The sequence below is a fragment of the Boleophthalmus pectinirostris genome, unplaced genomic scaffold, assembly GCF_026225935.1.
Source record: "Boleophthalmus pectinirostris isolate CB_2022bp ecotype Guang Dong unplaced genomic scaffold, ASM2622593v1 HiC_scaffold_21, whole genome shotgun sequence".
In the NCBI taxonomy this organism is placed as follows: Eukaryota; Metazoa; Chordata; class Actinopteri; order Gobiiformes; family Gobiidae; genus Boleophthalmus; species Boleophthalmus pectinirostris.
In genome coordinates, this window is record NW_026571175.1 from 35327662 (window position 1) to 35346690 (window position 19029).

A 19029-nucleotide genomic window follows, 5' to 3' on the forward strand; every position below is an offset into this window, starting at 1 on the left:
TTCAGTTTTGCTGCTAAGTCGCTCCCCCTTCAGAGCGCAATCACAACACAATCACCGCGCGTCCCTCTAATGAAACTACTGCGGTTTTCTGTCATGTTTTTGTATTACTGATGGAGAATTTTCGTGTTTATTGTCGTATTTATGGAGAAATCTCGTACAGAGAGATCGCTAGATTGCTCAAACACGTGTGGCTGTCTCTAAAACCTCTTCAGACATGTTTTTGTGGTGTTGACATGTTGTTTTTAGACGACGGAATGTTAAAACATGGGAGAAAGCTCCAAAAATACCCCCTCTTTAAGCACAGTTCTCCGTTCATCTCGACGGAAATTCTAATCTTGGTAAATGGAATTTCAGTTTTGTCCATCGTTATTGGTAATTTCTTACATTTTAAAACTTTCGTGTAGGGAGGGTGTGTCTGGAGCCGCTGGATTGTCGACGTGTTTGCAGTGACTCGCTTTTTCGGTTCGTTCCTCCGTTCCGTTCCGTTCCTCGTCGGCGTGGAGTGATGAGTGTGTCTGTGGGTGTTTTTCACTGTGTGGTCGCTGTCTGCTCCGTGTGTGTTTGCGTGTTCTGCGGGTGGTGCGGCTTTGTAGTTTACTGAAGTCGTGCTGGGACACCCGAGTGGATTCGTGTACAGGGCGCTCTGGATTGCGGGTCGCAGTTGTTTTTTGCCTAAGAGCACTTCTAATAGCCCGGAAAATACGGTATGTAAGTATTTCCCTCAAATTAAGTATTTCAAATTGACTACAAACTCACCCAAAGCCCTTTTGTCCTCAAACCTTTAAGAGAACTGCGTTGCGATTGTAATCTCATCACATTAAAGTGTTAAAAACCTGCCGAGGGACTGAAAATGGAAATTAGCCACGCTGGCTTTAATCTTTACATATTTACGTGTAAATGTTCATGAATATGTGTTGTCCTTTTACAAATAAATCAACAGATGTACAAGTAAAGTAAAATAAAGCTTTATGAGAATGTGGGCAGTAAGTTGACCATTTACGGCTGATAGCAGATAAACTAAAAAGTCGATGTATATCTCCTCTATTGACTAAATCAACTATAACAAATTTTACTCAATCCATTTAAAGTTGCATTGTGTAACTTTTCTGGCAGTGGGTCTGTGAAAAGCTTTTCTCCGTGGACATGTTATTGCTTTGTCTGGCATGTTCCACAGTACGGCTTTAAACCTTTCTATCCTCACGAAGACCAAACCAGACCAAGTTACAGGTCAGATCCGTGGAGAGGCGACGCTGCTCACAGTCAGAATGTCTGTTTTTCTGTGTGTTTTAGAGCTGTAAAACCACTTGTAAGTGAGTAAATGTAAAGTAGAGCTGTTTAATGTCACACTGTGGAACATTCCAGGCACCTTTAAAACCAGACGAACCCTGTGATCACAAAGAAAAACCTTCAGTGTCAGCTCTTTTTCCTTTAAAATGACACAGACGTTACTGTAAATCAGTCTGAGTACAGTCTGTGTGATAAGTACAGATATTCCCGTCGCTCTAAGTACAGCGTGTTTGACGACAGGCGCTCATTTCCCAGAGCTGAGCAGGTGTTGTCAGGTGTCAGCAGGTGTTGTCAGGTGCTGCAGATGGAGGTGTAGTGGTGTAGTGCACGGGGGGGCAGTACCAGTGCAGCTCGGTCTCCTTCTGCAGGCCTCTCTGGGTGACTCCGAGCAGATCCTCCTCCAGCTGCCTCACCCGCTCCGTGGCCTCGCTCAGCCGCCGCCGCACCTCCTCCCTCTCCTCCGACAGGCTCTGGGACGAACGCAACAGCTCCTACAACGCACAAACACAAGCACAAACATAAACAAACACAATTTTAACGGTCCTACATTACGCAAAACTGACTCTTGTGAGCTTTAAGTCATGTTATAATGTCGTTTCCTTCTCAAAAACAGACCTGGAGTTGTGTTTTGTTTCATTCACATGATTCTTATTCATCTATTTACATCTCCAAAAAGCTCAAAAAATGCTCTGATCCACCTTGTGATGTCATGAAGCGGCAGTTTTCAAGTGAACAGCAACCGTTTTTTTTAGTTCAGTAGAAATTGGCAACAGTGGCGGAAATAGCAATTTGCGGGCCCTAGGCGAAGTTGAGCTTGGGACCCTCACTATAATGCACCTTTTTTTGTTTTGTTTTGTTTTGTATCTCTATTTATGTGAATTATGGTGGATTGAAAACTTTTAGCTCAGTCACAGACTAGATAACCAGAACGGGAAGTAGTGTTATTTTTTTTGCTGGTACAATTACATTTGTGTTTACATCCATTACATATGATTATTATTATTATTTTTATTACAATTATTGTTTAAAAGTAATCTACTCTCATTTACTGTCATTTTGAGAAAAAATTTTATTGCTCTGAGGCCTCGTCCATTAGCAGCACTGAGGGAAATTGTCTGGGGGCCCCTCCAGGTTTGTGGCGTCTACTTTTGCCTAATGGTAGCGCCGCCTCTGATCGGCAATTCCAGGGCTGAAATGATCCAAAAGATTCTAGTCAAGGTTTAGGGAGTTTAAAAGTAGAGGTTTTTTTTGTATTACCACATGACATCACAAGGTGGAACAGAGTGTTTTATGTGCAGGGTTTGTGTGTTAAACATGTGAATGAAACAAATGAAACACAACTCCAGGTTATGAAGAGGGATTGTGACCAGTAGGAGTAGGAGTGTGCAAAAATATTAAAATATCGATATAACGAATTGTTTAATGTGATGATACAGAATCAATATCGTGAGCTGCTGTATCGATATATCAACAAGAGTATTTTTAGATAAATTTTACTATTCTTTTGTGAAAAAGCTACAGTTGTGTTGCTTGTTTGGAGGAAGTGAACTTGATGCAAAACATTTTCATTAGTATTTTAATTTTTTTTACTTAGCACAAACTTAGTAGTCAGGCTGGTGCCACCTAGTGTGTCCACTCAATTTCATTTTTCTCCAGCGACTAGGTCAGGAATCAGAATACACTAGACGGTTTGCCAATCAGTGAAGAGCTGTGAAGTCATGATGTCAAACTCATCGTGTCTGTCTGAGTCCCTTTTGTGGAACAGAACAACAGTAAACAAAGCATCGAGATGGATGTAGACGAAGACAGACATTCTGTGTTGGCGACGATTCCCGAGATCGAGGATTTAAAGTCGGAACAAAGAGAATGTTTGGTGAATTTTATCAAGGGGAAAGATGTTATTGTCCTTCTTCCTACGGGATACGTCACGACCAAACAGCAGCGATTGGTTAAATAAAAAAAGTACCCGCCTACCATCGATCAAACGAATCCTAATGCTGCGAGGTCAGACAGTTTCCATGAAGTGAAACCAGCCAATGAATCAGGCTACAAACTTAGTGGTTTAATAAAGACTTTCAGTATCACAGCCTTGATTTAGCCTCTGTTTTTTTTTACTGAAAAATATAGAACCAATGTGAAACATATCATATCGAATCTTATTGAATCAAAAGTGCACTGAATCGAAAAACATATCGTGGTGAGGTATTTATCGTATTGACAGCTTCTTCATGATAATACAAAAAAAGAAAAACGATCCACACTGCAGATCCTTGAAGCTCCCAAATTTTTATTTAAATGACACCACTGAAATAGAAATTGAAATAGAGAATAAAAATAAAAATAAATAAAAATCTGGGAGCTTCAAGGACCTGCAGTGTGGACCTCTTTTAATTTTTTTTTAAAACTATTTTTCACATTTATTGTTGGATGTGCATGTCTCTATTTACCAGTGTAGCTTCTTCATGATACCCAGAGTACGTAAAAATGATAAAAACAATATTACATTTTGGCATGACCCCGTTGTGCCCGCCCTCTGGCTGACGGACCAATCAGAAAGCAGCATTGACAAACCAAAATAAACTTGGAGACGCCAACAGACGGACTTCGAACTGTTTTAGTGTAAAGACAGACCGAGTGCGCTCTCCTTTTGAATTTTACAAACCGACGTCGCCCAAAAACGACAGACCCTGAGTGATCGGTTCAACCTCGATCCCGCTTCTGCGTCGGGTAACCGCAACGAGAAAAGTTGCGTCGCTCGCAGGTCGTCCGTGTCTGATTGTCAAACTCTTTAAGCGTTTTCTCTCCTCTCTCGGGGCTGTAAATCTTCCGAACTCGACTCTGTTCTTAGAAACTCTTCCATTTACATTTTTGTGCAGTTAAGAATTCAGCCGCACAAATCCTGACAGTTAAAACGTCGTTCTGGGGATGCCTCGTGTCACGTTTTAGTGTTATTTCAGCCCCGGCTAACAAAAGAAGCCAATAATTTTGACGCAGTGTAAAACGCGAACTATTTTATGACGGGACCACACAGACCTGCTTTTCCCTCACTGTTTGGATTTAAACCTGCGCTACGAAGCTTTTCTTGAAGATTTCACCTGCTCAGTCTCCATGGAGATGTTATTGCTTTGCCTGGAATGTTCCACAGCAGGGCATTAAATGAAACAAGCAGAGGAGTTGGCCAAGTTGCAGTTCTTCAAGGTGTATTTTCTTACACCTGTAATTTAATAAATACAAGATAAATATCCTTAATGCTACACTGTGGAACATTTCAGCCTTAAAGATGATTTTTTTTTTTTTTTTTTTTGACAACCTTGGCGATTAGATTTGCAATTCATGGTTTAATATTTGGATTCTGTTCAGAGTTTAAACATTTTAAACACGTCCAGAAGAAGCGACAAAAAGACTGAAAACTGAACTGACAAAATAACACAAGAATCACATTTCAGAACATGTTTGTACAGAGCTAAACTACAGTTTTAGTCGCTTTTATGGAGAAGAAGACAGGAGAGTTGATTGTTTTTGGAGGAAATTATGGTACTTCAAAAACTGTCAAAAATCCTCTCAAACTGCAGTTTCAATTCGATGAAACAGAAATACAACTCCAGGTCTGTGTTTTCTTTATCAGGGAACAATTGCCACGTTTACATGAGAGCTTTAATTCTGAATTAAAATGATTTAATTCCAAATAAAAATGAATTCGGCTTTAAAAAGGCCATGTAAACACTTCCATTCCTAATGAAAATGATTATTCATAATAAAACTGAATTCTGAAGTGAGTAAGTGGTTTATTCTGATTTTAAAGCCATTTAAATTAATTTATGAATCGATCATGTAAACCAGGAGTGTCAAACTCAAATTCACAGAGGGTCAAAATTAAAACTGGGACTAAGTCATGGGGCAAACTAAATATTTATTTAAAAATTTCAACAACATCTGCATGTTTTCTTTTGAGATATGTAATTTTAAGCCTTTTCTTGAAATAAATGTTTAACAATAATTTTGCTTAAACACTGAATCCAGAACAAGCTAAATATAAAATAATGACAAAAATGTTTAAATAAATAATGTTTCTATAGTTGATCTGTAGTCGGCGGGCAGCTCTAATACATATTTCATATGATTTCGAGAGCCAAATATAATTAAATTGCAGGCCAAATTTGGCCCCCGGGCCTGAGTTTGACATGTCTGATGTAAACGTTTATTCTTCTTAAAAATAACTGTGGTCGTTCAGCGCATGCTTGTTGGGTCGATCTTCTCTCCGGCTCCACCAGTCGTGTCTTCGGACTTTCCTCCACGTCTCTTTGGATTTGTGAGCAGGATATGGGAGTGGGCTGAGGTAGAGCCGCCTCACACTCACTTTGTCTTCTTCCTCCTTCTCCGACGCTCTTCCCTTCTCCTCCTCAGCCGACAGACGTAAAGCGTGATGAGAGAATTCTCCAGCTGCTGCGCAATTATCATCGAACCACTGCGAAAGAAGTTTGTACCGCGTTTGTGTCCGTGGGGTAACGACAAACCGAGATGATGTCTGGTCGACGTAAATACGTTCGTGTCTCTGTCCGATCAGAACCTTCCCCACCTCCAGACGCTGAGACGAACTGAATAAAGATTGTGATTGTGTTTGGTTTGTTTCATTGTTGACGATAAAAAGTCAAAATATTGGCGCCGTATATCGTGTATCTCTGTTTCAAATGTGTGGTGCCTCGTGGTCACATCGTGGATAATTCATACCCTCCCTAGATCCGTGTCTGCTGCACCAACATAACCATAAAACACAATCACTCACGCTGCCCGGTCTTCTTCTCATTACAAGATACGATCACGTTTAGTCCGTCTTTTTGTCTATCTCGGACTCAATATTTCAACCGTTGTGTATCTAAATCAAACATCTGCGATACAGGCTCCACCTTCGCTCCGCCGCAGCGCTCCCGGACACGGCCTTATCTTATCAACACCTCCACAAATCAACCTTTACAAATGACGACAAGCTGCAGATAATCTTCAAAGATAAACGGGCGCGCTCGCCGTATTAACTAACACTCATATTAATGCGTAAAACAATCACGGTGCTGTAATGTCGCTTTTATGATCTGGTGTTGCGTTATAAATCTCCAGGAGAAAAGGGCGACGCGGTGAGAAGCGGCGGAGGCGTCGGGTTTCGGGTTGCCTCTGGTCTCCGCGGCGACGTTAAATCACGTTAAAAATGCGTTTGACAGGAGGACATACTTTTAGGTTTTAGGGACACGCCCACTGCTCCTCTGAGAAATGACACAGAATGCACAAGTGGAGCGCTCAAACCTGCTTGTTTCTATGGTTACGTCACTGCTCGGCCTGGAATGTTACACGGTATGACTTTAGACAGCTCTACTTTATGTTTATTCAATTACAGGTCTCACAAAAATTCTCAAAATTTCTCAAAAATACCTAGAAAAACAGACACTCTGACTGTGAAGTGCACTGTCTTCCCATGTCCTCAAGTACATAGCTAAGATTTTATATTTAATTACTTATTTTTCTATTTTATTTTGACTTGTACATTTACATAATTACCGTATTTTTTTGGACTATAAGGCATAAAATCAAAGTTGAATTCTCTCGTCTATTTTCATTCATAAGGATTTTAAGGCGCATTAAGTGAAGCAAACGGACGACACTTGAGTCTGATCCTTTAGTCCAGACTCCACGATCCGTCGGCAGATCGTGGTGTAATTCGCCCGAAGTTTCCTCTCTGTCTTGGTGAATGTGGATTATGAATGTGAATGTGGGTGGATCATTAAAGTTTAGATTATCATTTTCTATGAGAACGACTCAAATATATGTTGAGTAATAATGTGTTTAATGCAGCTTTCCGCACATTTGTTTACGTTTTACAACAGGGGAGTCCAAACTTTTTTCATCAAGGGCCACATCTCTAAACACGGACAAAGCAGAGGGCTGATCCAGGGCCGTAGACTGACGTTCAGTACAGTGAATACTTAAATACGCGCATGTTTAACACATTAGAATGAGCCTCAGTCTTTATTCATGCTAAGATCCTTAAAACCACACACTAAATATTCAATATTCGCTTTATCAAGGTAGATTTTTCAAAAAATCTGCAGTAAAAATTTAATATTTAATTGATGTAAGGTCATTTGGGTCAAGTCACCTGGAAACCTGAGGGGCAAGAAAAATTTGTCCGAGGGCCGCATTTGGCCCACGGGCCATAGTTTGGACATACCCGTTTTACAGAAACAAAACTTAAAACCACACGGCTCATTTGCATAAATTATAAGTATTGATAAAAACAGCTGCTCCTTGTGACGCTGACGTGGTTCAGACTTTGGTCGCTGTAACGCTCCAACAATCCATCAAGCGGTGTGGTTTCATAGTTTACCAAAGTCGTACAAAAACATTTGACAGATTTTTGAGCGCCATGTACCACAGAAAATCAGTTCGAGATCAGTAAACACAATCAGAATTAGTACATAAGATGCGCTGTTGATTTTTGAGAAAATTAAAGAATTCTGAGTGCGCCTTATAGTCCAAAAAAATACAACATGTCTTATTTGACACATATTGTTTTTTGAAGAAAAGTGCTTTATTTTATGAATACAAAGTGCTTTTTGGTTTTAGTGCCTTAATTTGAAACATTTAAAAATATACAATGAAAAAAAATCTACAACTATAAACATGTGTTAAACAAGTGTTAAAATGTGCACGGCTTTGATAATCTCTTGCTGTTTTTGCTACTTAGAATTATTATCACCCATCCATTCTTTATCTTCTGCTTATCAGGGGCTGAGTCATGGGGGCATCAGTCTAAGCAGGGACTCCCTTACAGACTTCCTTCACCCCAGACACTTCCTCCAGCTCCTCCAGAGGGACCCTGAGGTGTTCCCAGGCCAGTCCACAGACATAGTCCCTCCAGCGTGTCCTGGGTCTTCCCCGGGGCCTGTCCGGGTTTATTATTACAATTTATATTTTTTTTCTCTTTGTTATTATATTATATTGTGACGGGTGAGCTACTGCGTCCAAATAATTTCCCCAGTGTTTGTCTAAGTCTAAGTGAGTGTGTGGGGTCGCCTCTCCACAGATCTGATCTTTAACTTGGTCTGCTCTAGTCTCCGTGAAGATAGAAAGGTTTAATGCCATACTATGAAACATTCCAGACAAAGCATTAAAATCTGACAGAAGGTTAGACAAACATGTTCTACAAACATGTTTTGAAATGCATCACATAAACTAAAGACTTGGGAGCTTTCAGGGTCTGTTTACACGAGAACACCTGCTCTTGTATTTATTCATTTATGTGTAGAGTCATGAATCTGAGCCATCGAATCATTGGCGCTCGAGTGTCTCCTGTGAGGAGCTCTGTCAGATTCTCCTCTGAGCTGTGGAGACACTTGCCCTCTTGTCTGTAAACATTACAACATGCACTGGATTTAACTTTTTTATTCGTACTATTTTCTTTTTAATACTATGGACCAGATATTACGTGTTGTAGAACTGAATTGAAAATGTTTGTGTTTCATATGAACTTTGCACAAGACGTGGTTTAACAGAGACTTTTAGTATCACAGACATGATTTAGCCGTTTTTTATTGAACCCGTATCAAATCGATTTGAAATATCGTATCGAACCGAAACTGCACCGTATCGAGGTATGTATCGTATCGTGGCCTATGTATCGAGATATTTGTCGTATCGTGGCCTATGTATCGAGATATTTATTGTATCGTGGCCTATGTATCGTATCGATTGTATCGTATCGTATGTATCGTGGCCTATGTATCGAGATATTTATTGTATCGTGGCCTATGTATCGAGATATTTGTCGTATCGTGGCCTATGTATCGAGATATTTATTGTATCGTGGCCTATGTATCGAGATATTTGTCGTATCGTGGCCTATGTATCGAGGTATTTATCGTATCGTGGCCTATGTATCGAGGTATGTATCGTATCGTGGCCTATGTATCGAGGTATTTATCGTATCGTGGCCTGTGTATCGAGGTATTTATTGTATCGTGGCCTATGTATCGAGTATGTATCGTATCGTGGCCTATGTATCGAGATATTTGTCGTATCGTGGCCTATGTATCGAGATATTTATTGTATCGTGGCCTATGTATCGAGGTATTTATCGTATCGTGGCCTATGTATCGAGGTATGTATCGTATCGTGGCCTATGTATCGAGGTATTTATCGTATCGTGGCCTGTATCGTATTGTATCGTGTATGTATCGATTGTATCGTGGCCTATGTATCGAGGTATCGTATCGTAGTATGTATCGTATCGTGGCCTATGTATCGAGGTATGTATCGTATCGTGGCCTTTGTATCGATGTATGTATCGTATCGTGGCCTGTGTATCGTGGTATGTATCATATCGTGGCCTTTGTATCGAGGTATGTATCGTATCGGCATCTTCTTCATGATACTCAGCCCTAAAAATAAGCCTGCTGCGTATCTTCTTCATCCAATTAGTAAGTATTTCATTGTCAAATCATCAGGAAGTGTGTGTTAGCATGCCAGTTGTTGTTGTTATTCCGTTCTGGTCTCTGAGAGTAGAAAAAACAACAACGTATAAACTCATCTCGGTGAATAATTAAGATGCTCTGAATGCATAAAATAAGCGCGGGAGAACTTTGGATCACTGAAAACCGGTTCTGTTTTTCACATTTTTCAGACCGTTCCACCTTGTGATGTCATCTGGTGGGAGTTTTCAAGTGAACAGCTCCTTTTTTTACGATTAGTTCAGTCGAGATTGGCAGTTCCGGAGCTGAAATAAATGATCCAAATGATTCTTTAGTGAAAGTGTTTGGAGTTCAAAAGCACATTGGAGCACCTTCCTTTCTGTATTACCTCATGACATCACAAGGTGGAACAGGGTATTTTCAGTTTGAGAGAAGAAAAAAAAAATAAATAAAAAAATAAAAATGTAAATGAAACAAAACACAACTCCAAGTCTATTTATGATGAAGAAACATTAAAACATAGATCAGAAAATATAATAAAATGTGCACTTTAATCTTATATTTGATTAAACTGATAGGTAATGTTTATGTATTAAATAAAATAAAATAAATAAACTTTTAATCAGTTTATGTCACATTGGGAAAACTGTGAGAATTTCAGAATATCAGATTTAAACGTAGCGTAAAAATGTTGAATGAATTTTGGTTTAACAGAGCAAAAAATTGAGCGATCAGAAGTGTTTTTGTCGTTTTTCAGAGTTTGCGCTCATACAAAATCACAATGTTTATTCTCGTAGTAATTATAATACTAAAATTTGACAGTGTGACATTTCCACGAGGAGGAAGTAGTTGGAGCTGTCAATCCGAGCCGTAAAAAAGTCAAATGAGTTATGAAGAGTTATTATTACGGGTGTCAACGTTCAAAAACTGACAAATGTGTTACTCCGAGTCTCGTGGTTTGCCTCAATTGTCCCACAGTGAGGCTTTAAACGTGTCTGTTTCCGTGGAGACAAGCCCGCAGTGCCTCTGGGCGGAGCTGTGGGTCAGATCTGCGGAGAGGCGAGCTCACTCACTGTGGGAATGTGTGTTTTTTTGTTTGTTTGTTTTTTGAGCAGTAAAACATCTGTAAGTGAATAAATGCGACATAGAGGAGTTTAATGCCGTACTGTGGAACTTTTCAGGCAGTATCTCCATGGCCTCTCCCCTACCACAGTTTGGCATTTAACTTATAGAATTTTTATTGTTTAGAAATACCATATCAATTACTCTTACTTGAGTACATTTTCTAAATACTTTTTACTCTTACTTGAGTCATTTCTGTCAATGCTACTTTGTACTTTTACTTGAGTAAAATTAGTCTAAAGTAATGTTACTGTTACTTAAGTACAATATGGATACTCTAACCCCTCTGTTCAAGTAAAAGTAAAAGTATGCTGCTAGAAAAGTACTCTGAAAAGGACAATTCCTTTAAAAAGTAAATGCAACCAAGTACTATCCACCTCTGTACTTGAGTAATAATTTTAATGAAGTAAGAGTACTCTTACTTGAGTAAATGTTTTGGTTTTTCGACTATGTGTGAACCAATATTTTTGTACTTCTACATGAGTAATATTACTTTGATGTAATGTTACATTTACTCAAGGACAGTTTCTGGATACTCTACCCTGTCTGCTCATGTAGGAGTAAAAGTATTCTGCTAGAAAAGTACTCTGAAAAGTACAATTTCTTTAAAAAGTAAATGTAATCGAGCACTACCCACTACCCCTTTATTTATTGTAGTAACAGTACTCTTACTTGAGTAAATGTCTTGGTGCCTCTTCCCACTGTGAGTGAGTCTAAAGAGACAAAAGTTTAAGTTGAATATCCTTAAAACTTTTGGACCACTACTTTGTACTTGAGTAATATTGTTTTGAAGTAACATTACATTTACTTGAGTACAATTTATTTGTACTCTACCCCTTCTGCTCAGGAGTAAAAGTAATTGTAGGAGAAAAAGCATAAAAGTAAGTACTAGAAAAGTACTTTGAATAGTACAGCTTCTTTAAAAAGTAAATATAACTGAGTACTACCCACCCCTGTACTTGAGCAATACTTTCATTGTAGTAACAGTACTCTTACTTGAGTAAATGTGCCTCTTCCCACTGTGAGTTTGTGAGCTTTAAGTTGAATATCCTTAAAACTTTTGGACCACTACTTTGTACTTCTACTTGAGTAATATTATTTTTAAGCAACGTTACATTTACTTGAGTACAATGTATGGCTTCTCTGCCAAAGTATGATATTAGAAAAGTACTCTGAAAAGTTTTTTTTTTTTTTAAGTAAACGTAACCAAGCACCATCTACCTCTATACTTGAGTAATATTTGTATTGTAGTAACAGTACTCTTACTTGAGTAAAAGTTTTGTTTCCTCTTCCCACTGTGAGTGAGGCTACAAGTTTACAATTTCTTTAAAAAGTTACTCAAATAAATGTAACTAAGTAACTATAGCTACATACTACTCACCTCTGTACTCGAGTAATATTTGTATTGTAGTAACAGTACTTCAACTTGAGTAAAAATCTAAAATATATAGTGACAAAATCTTTAAAAAGTTGAATGTCTTTAAAAAATAACTCCAGTATAAATAAGTCCAGAGGTCAGTTACGTTTGCTTAAATGAGCTGAATGTTCCACAGTGTGGCATTAAACCTTTCTGTTGTCACGGAGACCAAACCGGACCAAGTTACAGGTCAGATCTGCGGAGCGGCGAGCCAGAACGTCTGTTTTTTCGAGGTATTTTCGAGCTTTAGACCCACTTGTGATTGAATAAATGTAAAGTGGAGCTGTTTAATGTCACACTGTGGAACATTCCGTGTAGAGCGATGACGTCTCCATAGAAACAGGCAGGTAAATGACCCCCGTGTGACCAAAAAAGTTCCGCAGTGCAGCTTTAAGTAACAGTACAGTCTTCTACAAGTGACAAAAGCTTTACGTTGTCTTTTTTTTAAAAAAAAAACTACTCAAGTAAAAGTAAATGAGTAAAAGTAACTGTAACTACCGCACCTCTGGCCAGTCCCCCACGTGCGCGCCCCTCCCTGGTGCGCGCTCCCGGAGATTACTGTAGGACTCTTTTTACGGCGGGCGTTTGGGGAAGCACTTTAGCAGTGCATAAAGACCTTATAAAAAGTGTAGTCGTAAAATTAGCAGCCGCAAAATATGTAAGTATGTTTTCATCCGCGGCCGGACATTTTTCTTTCTTTCTTTTTTTTTTTTTTTTTCCCCAAAACGAAACTCGGCGCACACCTTCTGCCCATGTGCGGCGGAGGCTCCTGGCACGCCGCCCCCCTCGCCGTATATCTGCGCGAAGACAGGCCCGCTGAATGAAAACGGCGTCTTAATAACAGCTTTTGTAGTACTACCACGTTTACAGCTCTTTTGTCCGCCATAAAAAAAGAAAAAAAAAAAAAAAAAAAGAGAAGAGGGGAGTAACTGGAAGCAGGCCTTAAGAGGAGCCGGATGAGCTGCTCCGCCGTCGTACACCAGGGGGCGATGTGAGACCAGATTCTGGGCGCTGGGCTGCTCTCGGGCCTGACCCCTCCCCCCACCCGCCGGCGCTCTCGGGAGGGAAATAACACAGTGGGAATGCTTTTAGTTAAAGCGGGAGGGAATCTGAGGAAATATCTGGTTCCATTTGCCGTTTCTAATGGAGCGTTTGCAAATGAGCGATCAGGTTTGACGAAGGGAAACGAAGATTATTATTTAAATCATAGTTCAGAGTTTAACAAAATGAAAGAAGACAGAAGCAGTGCGTTTCAGAACACGTTTGTAGAGCTCTAAACTACAGGATCAGCAGCTTTTAGATAAAATAAGATCTCAAGGAGACACAGGGAGGGCATCTGGCACACACAGGAACATTTCAGAACATGTTTGTAGAGCTTTAAACTACAGGGTTTGCAGATTTTAGACAGAATAAGATCCTATAAAGACACAGGGAACGTATCTGACACACACACGGACATTTTAGAAGAGATTTGTAGAGCTTTAAAACTACAGAATTAACAGCTTTTAGACGGAATAAAACTTCATGAAAACACAGAAAGGGCATCTGAGACACTGGGACATTTCAGAACATGTTTGTAAAGCTCTAAACTACAGGATTTGCAACTTTTAGATAGAATAAGACCTCATGGAAGCACATGGAGAGCATCTGAGACAAAAGTACATTTCAGAACACATTTGTAGAGCTCTAAACTACAGGATTTACAGCTTTTAGATAAAAATAAGATCTCAAGGAGACACAGGGAGGGCATCTGGCACACAGGAACATTTCAGAACATGTCTGTAGAGCTTTAAACTACAGGGTTTGCAGATTTTAGACAGATTAAGATCCTATAAAGACACAGGGAGGGCATCTAAAACACAGGGAAAGTATCTGACACGCAGGAACTTTTTAAGAAGACATTTGTAGAGCTCTAAACTACAGAATTAACAGCTTTTAGATGGAATAAAACCTCATGAAAACACAGAAAGGGCATCTGAGACACTGGGACATTTCAGACCATGTCTGTAGAGATCTAAACTACAGGGTTTGCAGTTTTTAAACAGATTAAGATCCTTTAAAGACACATGGAAGGCATTTGACACACAGGAACATTTTGGAACACATTTGTAGAGCTCTAAACTACAGGATCAGCAGCTTTTAGACAGAATAAGACCTCATGGAAACACAGGGAGGGCATCTGAGATAAAAGTACATTTCAGAACATGTTTGTAGAGCTTTAAACTACAGGATCAGCAGCTTTTAGAGAGAATAAGATCTCACGGAGACACAGGGAGGGCGTCTGGCACACACAGGAACATTTTAGAAGAGATCTGTAGAGCTCTAAACTACAGAATTAACAGCTTTTAGGCGGAATAAGACTTTATGGAAAAGCAGGGAGGGCATTTGAGGCACAGGAACATTTCAGAACATGTTTGTAGAAGTCTAAACTACGGGGCTGGCAGCTTTTAGATAGAATAAGACCTCAAGAAGACACTGGAAGGACACCTGACACACAGGGACACTTCAGAGCATGTTTACAGAGCTCTAAACTACAGAATTAACAGCTTTTAGATGGAATAAGACTGCATGGAAACACAGGGAGGGCATATTGGGACATTTCAGAACATGTTTGTAGAGATCTAAACTACGGGATTTGCAGCTTTTAGACAGAATAAAACCTCATGGAAACATAAAGAGGGCACCTAAGACACACTGGGACATTTCAGAACACGTTTATAAATGTCTAAACTACAGGGTTTGCAGCTTTTAGACAAAATAAGTCCTCGAGGTGACACAGGGAGGGCATCTGAGACACAAGGACACTTCGGAGGACGCTTGTAAAGGTCTAAACCAGGCATGTCCTAACTATGGCCTGTCGGAAAAATCTTTCTTGACCCTCAGGCTTCCAAGTAAATTGGCCCAAATTACCTTGCATCAATGAAAAAATGTACTTTTCACTGCAAGCATGTTGAAAATCTACTTTGATAAAGCGAATATTTAATGTTTAATGTGTGATTTTAAGGATCTGAGCATGAATAAAGTCTGATGACTCATTCTAACGTGATAAACATGCACATATTTAATTATTCACTGTATTCAGCTCCAGTCTACGGCCTCGATCAGACCTCTGCGTCGTCTGTGTTTAGAGATGTGGCCCCTGATGAAAAAAGTTTGGACGCCTCTGGTCTAAAATATTGTTTCCCAAAGACCAGGTCGTGACTCTCAAGTGGGTCTTTTTTTGAGTCACCTTCTCACGATCTGCATGTAATCTTTAACACGTTTAGTATCATTTCTAATCTTTTTATAACAATTTTAATGACTATTTAGTTCCAATATTGCTGGTTGAAGTGAATGCTGAAAAGAAAAAGAAACATGCTGCATTTAAAGTCCAAACAGGCGACTTCTGGATCCTTTTATCGCTGCTTCAGTGTTTTTCATCGTTTAAAACTTGAGTAAAACTAGTTGTTTAGAGACACGATCACTCAATCAACAATAAAATATCCTCATGAATGTTCAATAATGGTCACATCCACCTTTATTTTGTGATTTATGAATAATGTCGATTGACTTGGGTCGCGAAGGTTTGAGGCTTTTAAAAATATGGGTCCACGGAAAAAAAAAGTTTGGGAAACACTGATCTAAACTAGAGGATTTGCAGTTTTTAGACAGAATAAAAACCCAACAGAGACGTAGGGACGACATCCACGGTTCCCGCTCTTTCACTGACCAAATTTCAAAACTTCCAGGACTTTTTCAACTGATAGTGTTGGGAAGGTGACTTTTAAAATGTAATCCCCTACAGATTACAGATTACACACACCAAAATGTAGTTTGTAACATAATCCATTAAACTACTTAAAGTGAGTAATGTAATCTGAATACTTTGGATTACTTGATATTGTCATGTTTTTTAAAACGACATGAATGTAACAAACACATCCTGATAGAGAAATTATTTTTATATGAGACAAAGCTGCCTTCAGTTATGTCCACACTACTGTTAATGTCATATTGTTTAGTCCTGGTTTAGTCCTGGTTTAGTCCTGCTTTTAGTCCTGCTTTTAGTCCTGTTTTAGACCTGGTTTTAGACCTGGTTTTAGACCTGGTTTAGTCCTGGTTTTAGTCCTGGTTTTAGTCCTGGTTTTAGTCCTGGTTTAGTCCTGTTTTAGTCCTGTTTTAGTCCTGGTTTTAGTCCTGGTTTTAGACCTGGTTTAGTCCTGGTTTTAATCCTGGTTTTAGTCCTGCTTTTAGTCCTGGTTTAGTCCTGGTTTAGTCCTGGTTTTAGACCTGGATTTAGACCTGGTTTAGTCCTGGTTTTAGACCTGGTTTAGTCCTGGTTTTAGTCCTGCTTTTAGTCCTGGTTTAGTCCTGGTTTTAGACCTGATTTAGTCCTGGTTTAGTCCTGCTTTAGTCCTGGTTTTAGTCCTGCTTTTAGTCCTGCTTTTAGTCCTGGTTTAGTCTTGATTTAGTCCTGGTTTAGTCCTGCTTTTAGACCTGGTTTAGTCCTGGTTTTAGTCCTGGTTTAGCCCAAAAATACCGCCCTGTAATCCATTTATTTCAACAAAGTAACTGTAATCCAATTACCCCTCACTGAAACAGTAACTGTAACTGAATACAGTTACTCATCATTTGTACTCTGATTACATAATCCCGGTACATGTAATCTGTTACTCCCCAACACTGAGAACTGCTCAGACTTTTAGGGCTAAACCTGAAAAGTGAACTCTTTCCACTCACTTTATGGTTTGGGATTATAGTTTTTGAACTTTGAAAATCCTGTCGTTTATTGTCGTCTCTTTTCAACCAAAGACGCAGACGTTCAGAAATAACCTGGAGATGAGTGAATGAGATACTAAATTTCCATGACTTTTCCAGGATTTCCGTGGGAACCCTGTGCATCTGACTCACAGGGACATTTCGGAACACGTTTGTAGACGTTTAAACATACATTTTTTAGACCGAATAAGCAGAATAAGACCATAAGACCTCATGGAAACACAGCGGAGGGCATCTGACACACGAGGACGTTTCGGAACACGTTTGTAAAGCTCTAAAATACAGAGTTAGTAACTTTTAGACAGAATAAGACCCCACAGAAAGACAGGGAGGGCATCTGACGCAACAGTAGTAGACCTGACTTGAAAATTGCAACGAAGGATTTGATTTATAACGGCAAAATTCCCACACGTAAACCTCCAGCTGCTGCAAAACAAACACAGCCAAAGTGAATTACAATCGGAATGAAATAATCGTGACTCAGCTCTGTTACAAAACGCAACATAAACACGGATTAAAAATATTTTTCGTGTAACCGACAAATCTTTGAGTGACAGCAAATCGATCAGTCACCCGTTAATTAGCGTTACGGCGTGTTTCCTGTTTTGCGGGCGTGTGACGGGGGAAGAGCGCTCGCCGTTTAGTCACTGACGACTCATTAAGTTGGTAATACTCGAGCTTTGTTTTTCAATCTGCTGATGGGAAATAGTCAAAATAAGATCCCACGGAGACACGGGAGGTGGGGTGCGTCATTTGTTCCAGTGTCAGAAATTCAACTTCAATTTTAAAATGCGACAAAACCAACTAAAAAAATAAAAAATCTGTGGAATATTTGCTCAACTGAATAAAATCTACTGGGTCCATCAAGACGCTTAAGTTCAATCCTAACGGCGTCTGGCTGAAAAATTTAATAATTTTTTCTCAAATAACTTTAAAAATAATAAAATAATAAAAATATACACAGCAAAAAGTGGAGTGTTAAAATTGACTCTCACAGAATCAATTTTCTCAGTTTATATGAGTCCAATCTGTTCTAGAGTTAATTTAACATTTTTGGAAATGTTAATTAAGTAAAACTGGACCAAAGTTCATGTTTAACCCCGAAATCCAGAGTTATATTTATGTTTTGAGAGTAAACAGACAACACTTTGTAGAGTTATCCTGATTTAGCTAAACAACACACAGAGGTGTTTTATTTTATTTTTACTTTATTTTAGTTCATTTAAGATGAAATTATGTACAAAACTGGTTCAAACTGGTCTTCTCTCACAAGAGTCTGAAGTGGTGAATGGGAAGAGCCAAATTAACACTAAGAGAAGTTGAATTAACATTAAGGGAAGTTGAATTAAATAACCCAAATAACCCCAACTCAAACCCCCATTTAACTTTCAAGGAGTTAAAATAACACTTTTGGTGTTAAAAACAACAAAATATTTCACCCTAAAATTTTAACCCTCCAGTTTTTGCTGTGTATGGTAATACTTTATAATAACTACACCTTATTTAGCCTTAATAAAGCATGAACAAAGACTTAATTAATAATGATTCACGCTTAGTAACTACTTAATTACTACCTGAATTAGCACTTGACTTGCACTTAATTTGCCTGTGCTGTAAATAGTTACTCATAATTATTTCTTACTTAATTACTCATGAACTAACCATTTGCATTTGTAAATGTATATTTAAGTACAAATTTGAGCATTTATTAATGATTAGTAAGCCATGAGACGGTAACACTTCATGATAACTACACCTTAGTTAGTCTTAATAAAGCATGAATAAAGACTTAATTAATAATGAACAAAGAATTAATTAACAATGATTCATGCTTAGTAAATGTTTAATAAAGCATAATTAGTCTTCACTTTAGAAAAGCTCTCAAAAAGACTCAACTAACAGATAACAGCTGCCTGAATTATCATTGTATTGCATTATTAGTAAATCATTCTCTCATAGTTTACTAATGATTAATAAATGCTCAAATGG

At 38.8% G+C, this 19029-nt stretch overlaps 1 protein-coding gene across 1 annotated transcript in view; it reads right to left on the reverse strand.

Annotated features, from left to right (window-relative positions):
• The window catches only part of LOC110160382 (tax1-binding protein 1 homolog A-like), a 101738-nt gene that overhangs the window by 29359 nt on the left and 53350 nt on the right, over window positions 1–19029 (reverse strand). Inside the window, exon 6 of the mRNA XM_055157022.1 lies at window positions 1630–1778. Within this exon, the coding sequence (XP_055012997.1) occupies window positions 1630–1778 (149 nt within the window). The remainder of the gene's footprint in view (window positions 1–1629; window positions 1779–19029) is intronic.